Source organism: Marmota marmota, unplaced genomic scaffold (genome assembly GCF_001458135.2).
Source record: "Marmota marmota marmota unplaced genomic scaffold, marMar, whole genome shotgun sequence".
Classification (NCBI taxonomy): domain Eukaryota; kingdom Metazoa; phylum Chordata; class Mammalia; order Rodentia; family Sciuridae; genus Marmota; species Marmota marmota.
The window spans coordinates 56,332,398-56,339,602 of record NW_026000037.1 but is presented as its reverse complement, the minus strand read 5'-3'; the positions used below and the strand labels follow the sequence as shown (position 1 = coordinate 56,339,602).

The window sequence follows — 7,205 nt, the reverse complement described above, 5'->3', positions numbered from 1 at the left end:
TTTTTTTCCCTTTTTTTTTTTTTTTTTTTTGAGATAGGGTCTTGCTATGTTGCCTAGGCTGTTCTTGAACTCCTAGGCTCAAGTGATTCCCCAGGCTCAGCCTCCCCAGTAGTGAGGACTAAAAGCACATCTTACTGTGTCCAACCATGCCCTCACGATTTATAATTTTAGTTTATTTTCCAGGATTGGACATCTGTACTAATTAAACAGCCTGAAGAATTGATGACAAGCCAAATTAGGCAGAGTTTTCCAGAGCATCAGATTAATTTTCACAATGTAAACTGAAAGTGTGCATTTTACCAGACAGGCTACTGGCTTAATAACTGACTGACCTCTGAAGTACTCTGAACTCAGGTTACCTATCCCTTGAGAAGTGCCTAGAAATCAAGTTAGGTTTATATGTGAAGCTTGGTCCTGGTTTTCTCATGAGAGACTCACACTAGAGGGAGATCAGGGAGTATTTTTTTCTGATTGATTAGTGCCTGTTTGGAAAGTTGTTAAATATTTTGAATATTACTTCTGTCAAGGAGTAAATACATGACATTCTGCTGAAGAAATAACTGCCTGCTTTTCAATCACCATGCTTTTTAGTGGTATTTTCTATGCACTATTCTTTTAGTAGATATATTTTAAATACTACACTAAAAAGTACATTGAAATTTTTATCTGTTTATAGATAATTGAATAAGAAAATTATAAAATACAGTTATAAATTAGCTATATAAAAGACTTGATTAAACTCCTAGTTTCTGCCTTTCCACTGTCAGAATGTTTATAATTGAGGCTTTGTGCTCATTCCTAGTAGTATGCTGGGTATCTACATTTTTACTTTAGCAACTTATAAGTTTTATTCTCCTTTGGAAATCATGTATAATATCCTCCAGTAATTTTTCACAATATTGTTTTGAAATTTTACTTCCAAAATATAAGTGACAATTTCCATTTCAGTATGTAGATTCAAATGAAAAGAGGAAGAAACTGTTGTAATAAAAAGATCATCTGGTTATAAATCATAAGAAAATTTCAGAGTACTTACTTGTCATCTGTTTTTCCACCTAGACAATATATCATCCCATTATGTGAAATCACATTATGACCATAGACCTTGATAGGAAGACTTTTTACTTCATTCCATTTTGCAGCCCTAAAATTAAATGATAGAATTGATGTTTTGTCAATTGCAGGTTCCAAAAACATGAATATGTTGTAGGAACAGGAATGCCATGCCAACTTACACGGGATCATAGCATAATACTGAATCCAGCGAAGCCTCTGTTTGAAGGTCTTTGCCTGCAACCACATAGATTTTGTCATCTACCTCTCCCAGACCGAAGAGACACCTAGCTGAAGGCAGAGGTGGAAGTCCAACCCACTCAGATGCTATGTTATCAAGCTGGAAAAAAAATAAGGAATTGTGGAGCTTGGTAGAAAGAAGTTCCAAGTGTACCAAAAAGTATGCTATACCTATGTTGTTTAAAATTCAAAGATCTCACAAGTAAAAGTATAATCCCAAACTATCAGATTTTCATTCTGTTATCAAGAACAATGAGAAAATTTATTCGGCCTATCAAAATAGATAAAGTATTGAAATCTTGAATACTGCAAATTGAACCTGGGGTGCTTTACTTCTGAGCTTCGTTGCCAATCCCTACATCAGCAGAGGTTAGTTAAAACAGTGGTTTCTCCTCAAATTTTCTTCCCATGTTGCCTTCTTCAGCTTTGAAATAAGGAATCTAATACTTTTAGAACCCTGGGGAAAGCCAGGTTGTCACAGAAGGGAGGGTCACAGTATGTGAATGACCCCTGAATGCTATTTTTAACATGATCCCCAAGCCGGCACCCGGGACAGCTGGACCTGTCGCTCAGTCTACAGACAACTGGGATATTAGGCAATATCTTTTTTCATTCTTTTAAACATTTTGAGGTTCCCTATGTTTTACTTTATTATTTTTTAAAGTATTTATTTATTTATTGTTGTAGGTGGACACAATATTTTTATTTCATTTTTATGTGGTGCTGAGGATTGAACCCAGTGCCTCACGTGTGCTAGGCAAGCACTCTATCACTGAGCCACAACCCCAGCCCCTACTTTATTATTTTTGATAAGGACAAGTGTTAGTGTGAATTTCCTAGTCTTTGGGGGAGTTATTTTAAATAGCTATCTCTTTTTAACTTATATTAAGAAGAACCTTGGCTCATTTTTGCTATGGTCACTTCTCCAAGCCTACAATGGCCTGCTAGTGCCCATGCTTTAGGGTAGATAATACTGGCATGGCTGGCATCCATTTCAGCACTTATTAAGATTTTCCACTTCACATTTTAGAACAGCAAGGGAAAAGAAAACTGTTTTCTGAGGGAGTATAGCTATGGATTTGTTCTCTCTGGTGCCATTTCTAGGTAGCAGAGGAAAAATGAATAAAACTGAGATTCATTGGATACCAAGAATACCTGTGAACAACAACAACAAAAAGCTATGGGACAGGGAAAGGTATCTGTGGATGCCCCTCAATACCTGGCTTAGTAACCCCAGTTAAACAATGACATGAAGGGTTTTAATCTCTGCATGCACATTATTAGGTTTGCATTCACTAATTTCAGCATCTAGATTTTGACCCCTAATGTTTTCATTTTTGAAAAAAATTTCTTTTATCAAGAAAGTGATATGGGTGTCTTGGGGTGTAGCTCAGTTGTGGAGTACTTGCCTTGCATGTGCAAAAAAGAAGGTGGTATATAATAGAAATAATAATACATACACAGAGGTTTTCTATTCTTTTAATTTTTATTTATTTATTTTTGGTTTTGGTGCTGGGATGCTTTACCACTGAGCTACATACCTAGTCCCTTTAATTTTTAAATTTTGAGACAGGGTCTTGCTAAATTGCTCCAAGTGGCCTTGAACTTGTAATACTCCTGCCTCAGTCTCCTAAGTAATTGGAATTACAGGCATGTGCCACCCTGCCCTGAAACTTAAGAGAGTTTTGATTCGGTGACAGGCTTTGAACCAAATGCTTTAGATAGGTAATCTCATTTAGTCTTCCAGGATAGGCAATTTTATTATCCCTGTTTTACAAATGAGGAAACTGAGACCCAGAAAGATTAATTTGCCCAAATTCACAAGCTTTTAGGGAGTATTCAAATCCAAGGAATATATAGTTTGTTTTTAAAAAATGGAACCTCAGTCAGCACACTACTAAGCTGAGGGCTCTGTTCCCACTTTGTCCTGTACTGTCTCTCTTCCCATATTGCTCCTCATGGGGCACGTTCTGTAGCAGATGGAATAGCAGTCTGCCTGCCAGTCTTTTATGGATGAGCTGTCAAGCTATTTAAACTCTCTTGGTTCTACTTTCCTCATTGTTAAAATTAGGGCTTAGACCTAGATTACTTTAAAATCTGGTGTTGTTAAAAATTTGATGAATCTATTAATTCTTTGTATTAGGGTGAGGGTGGGGACAAAACTCTTACTAAGGCAAAAAATTCTTGTAATCTTTTTAAGCAGTCAATCAAAGGTCAAATTATTACTGAATTAATACACTTTAAACATATGTGACCAAGCAGGAAAATACCTGAAGTACTTATACAAATACTTTCTTGTGTGTTACAACCCTCTTTTATAGTCAGGTATTTTTAATTGTGGTGTCTTGTTCTACCATTTGTGCCTTTTAAAAGTGGCAGGGCATGGGTAATGACAGGGAGTTGACCTTCTAACTTTGTATAACTGTTTTAGTAGCTTTAAAGAATATTAAGCAGGTTCTTGAGCCCGAAATAAGAAGCTGTATGAGTAATAGTAAGAGTAGTAATGGGATGGAAGAAAATAAAGATTAAGATTACACTGAACACTTGAAACAAATGGGGTTGGGTTGTAGATATATTTCATAAATTAAATGTGAAATGGAGTAAAACAAAACCTGAAGGAACTTTGGGTATTATTCTATGGCTATAACTATTCCTTGAATCTGACTTATCTGTTTTTCTCTCCCTCCCTTCCTTGTTCTCTTTCTCTCTATAAATATATTGCCTATGTTTTGATATTTTTACCTCCTGGCTATGTTTATAGTCTTTTTCATTGAATTTTCCCTTTTTGAAGCTTGTTTGAATTTAAAAGTAGCGCTTGTGAAGTTTGCATCATATTCAAATGTTTATGATTTTTTTACAAAAAGTTTTAGTTGTGAATGGACACATACCTTTATTTATTTTTATGTGTTGCTGAGGATTGAACCCAGTGCCTCACACATACTAAGCAAGTGCTCTACCACTGAGCATGACTACAGCTCCCTGTTTATGATATTTTTTACTGGAATTTTGAAAATTAAGAAACATGATTCATATGTATTATTATGACTTTATTTTCCAAGGCCAGAAAAATCAAAGGTAGTATTTGGTGAATGCATAGTATGTCATATATTTTGAGAGCATATTGTGACTGTGGTATGACATTCTACACTTGCTTATCTTTGGCCTTTCCAACTCAGTGCCAGAAGCCCCAAGCCATGATTAGCTATGATCTAAACAAACTCTTCTGAGATAGTTGTAACCTACATAGTATTGGTATTGGTATTATTTAAGATAAAGGTTAAGCCACTGTTTCCTTCATAAACTGACAAACTATAATGTGTTGATATTATGAATCAAATTCCCTTCAAACAAACTACAGAGAGTTTATTAGTTTAGGAAGACTTATTTTCCTATAAATTTCTGTGGTAACACAAAAGATTGCTTTTCCTTTTTTTTTTTTTTAAACAGATCATTAAGTTGAAATAATGTCTGATTATAACTGATCCAAATAAATGTGATAAAATAAACAGAAACTTCTAAGTATAACTCAAATCAGTGACACTTGTGCAGTTTTTCTATAAGGTAATCCAAAGTGTATAGAATATGTATATAAGTTCTTTTCATTTTGAACAAAATTATCTTTTAGGCAGTAGCCATAAATAAGAGATGAAATGCAACCTCTCAAAACTTCAACTTTAGGAAAAAAGGAAACTGGGAGAAAAAGAAAATTTGACCAGTTATCACTTTATAATGTGTAAAGTACTTTGATCTAGAGAAAGGATTTGATTTAGGAAAAGACTTATCTATTTTTCAGGGAAGAGTATACAAAATTAGTTTTCACTAAACGACTGGACTTTGAAGGATTATAATTACCATCAACAATAAACATATGTTGGGTAAGACTATAAAGCAATTCTGCACCAAACCTTTTATTAAATATTAACAAGCAGTCGAATATTTTTGTCATTTCCCTAAGTAGTAAAAGTGCAAGGGACTACATACAATAGGATATCAGTTGAATATGATGCAAACAGCCTGGATAATTCACAAACTAGCTAATTGGATGTTGAAAAACAGCCTTACCTTTATACCTCTACTTAAATAGTCTTTCTTACCTGGAAAAAGTATGACTGTAGAGGTTGATCCTTATTTTCTTCATCCACATATAGTCCTCCTACCACATATACTTGATTTTGTTGGGTAACAATGCTGGAATGATTTCTGGGGATCTGCTCAGCCAGTGCAGTAAGGTAGCATTCATTTTCTGCGGGATCATAAGCTACTGCGGCTGTGTCATTAACCAATAGGATAAGGTCTTTGACAAACATTCCATGCCTGGGAATGTCGTTCAGGTAACCAGGAAGCAAATCTTCATCACCAACATCACCATTCACCTCACCCTCCTTAGTCTTCTCTGTATTTTTGCTAGGTTCTGGGAGTTTGCCTGCAAAAGCATCTTTTAGAACTTTGATTTTTTTCTGAAGTTCTGGGTTGCTTTTGATGATATCATCTTTCTCAACATGATCTTTAAAATATTTTTCTGTCATTAGGCGAAAACGAATACAATCAAACACTTCGCTAAGATTTTTCACCCTATTTTCTTTGTCTGTTCGCACCCATTTCATTACTGCCTCAAATACTGCTTCTTCCTTTTCTACATTTAGGCTGTCATTTGAAATGACTGAGATCAGTTCCTGTGGAGACAGCTGCATAAAGTCCTCTTCCTTACAAATCTGTACAAAGCGTTCAGACACAAATTCACGAGCAGAAATGGCGAGTCTCGGGCAATCAAGAAGAAGTCCTAATCTTAGGATGGCTAGACAGTTACCAGGAGCAAGTCTTTTCTGAAGATAAGAAACGCAGACAGTGAACACTGAGGGGATCTGAAAGCGACTGGCCAATGCAAAAATATCTTGCACGTTTCCATCATTGAGATCGATACTGGCAGAGTACAGGTATTTGATGATCAAATCAAGCACAGCAGGGTCTACATTATCTAGTACAACGTCCTTTTTTTTCTCTTCATCAATTTCAGATAAAAAATACTCACGGAAATAAGGACTACAAGCGGACAAAATCAATCTGTGGCAAGGAAGACTTTTGTCACCGGCTTTTAGGGTGCAATCGATGAATTTTTTCTCATCCAGGAGATCTTTTAGACCATCCTGAAGAAGGGTGGATTGGTAAAGCCGCAGTTCCTCTGCAAGTTCCCGCTGGGAATCCATTTTGTGAGTAACCTGGGTAAGGAAGGGGACACTGAAGGCCTTAGCTCCTTGCAGCACACAGGTCTAGCTGTAAAAAGGCAGATCAGTGTGCTTTGCCCAGCTTGAAGCCTTTGCAATTTAATCCCACCAGCTAAATATAGATACCAACTCTAACAACGGGAATTTAGGAGAGCTAGTTTGGAAAGCAGAGTTGTTCTTGCAGCTGTTATAGATTGATAGTAACAACTGGAACTTTTAATCACTAAGGAAACAGCTAAGAAACAAGACATTTAAGTGGAAAGCTTTAAAATGCATAAAGTATTAGAAGATACACTAATAAAGGCTACCACAAGAAAATGTTTATTGAATCAACAGAAAAATGAATCATAAAAATGAGTCACTCCTCTAAAAATGGTCTAGTGGCAAGCTACTTGGCTATCTGAATTAATGATGCAAAGGTCAAGAATATGAAGTGAGTTAATTTGACTTCTCATAAGCAAGATCCCCTTTCCAATAACTGTTACACATTTTTTATCTTTTACTCAAAACAGTGGGGTATAGATCTAAGTAAGAAACTTAAAGGTGTTTACTTATGTAATATAATTACAGTTTTCTAAAACCTTTGAAATGATATCTTCATCAAAACGGAAATCACAATATAGAGAAACTAATTTTTAAAATAATGTCTTAAATATATAAATAAACTGACAAAACTTCGTTAGTGAGAAA

The 7,205-nt window shown here is 35.5% G+C and overlaps 1 protein-coding gene across 1 annotated transcript in view; it reads right to left on the bottom strand.

The window, feature by feature from the left end:
• Positions 1-6,794, bottom strand: part of Klhl41 (kelch like family member 41) — a 14,900-nt gene extending 8,106 nt beyond the window's left edge. Inside the window, exons 1-3 of the mRNA XM_015479289.2 lie at positions 5,388-6,794; positions 1,236-1,393; positions 1,037-1,144 (exon numbers count right to left, since the gene is read on the bottom strand). Of these exons, the coding sequence (XP_015334775.1) occupies positions 1,037-1,144; positions 1,236-1,393; positions 5,388-6,497 (1,376 nt within the window). The 5' untranslated portion in view covers positions 6,498-6,794. The remainder of the gene's footprint in view (positions 1-1,036; positions 1,145-1,235; positions 1,394-5,387) is intronic.
• Positions 6,795-7,205: the final 411 nt, after the last annotated feature.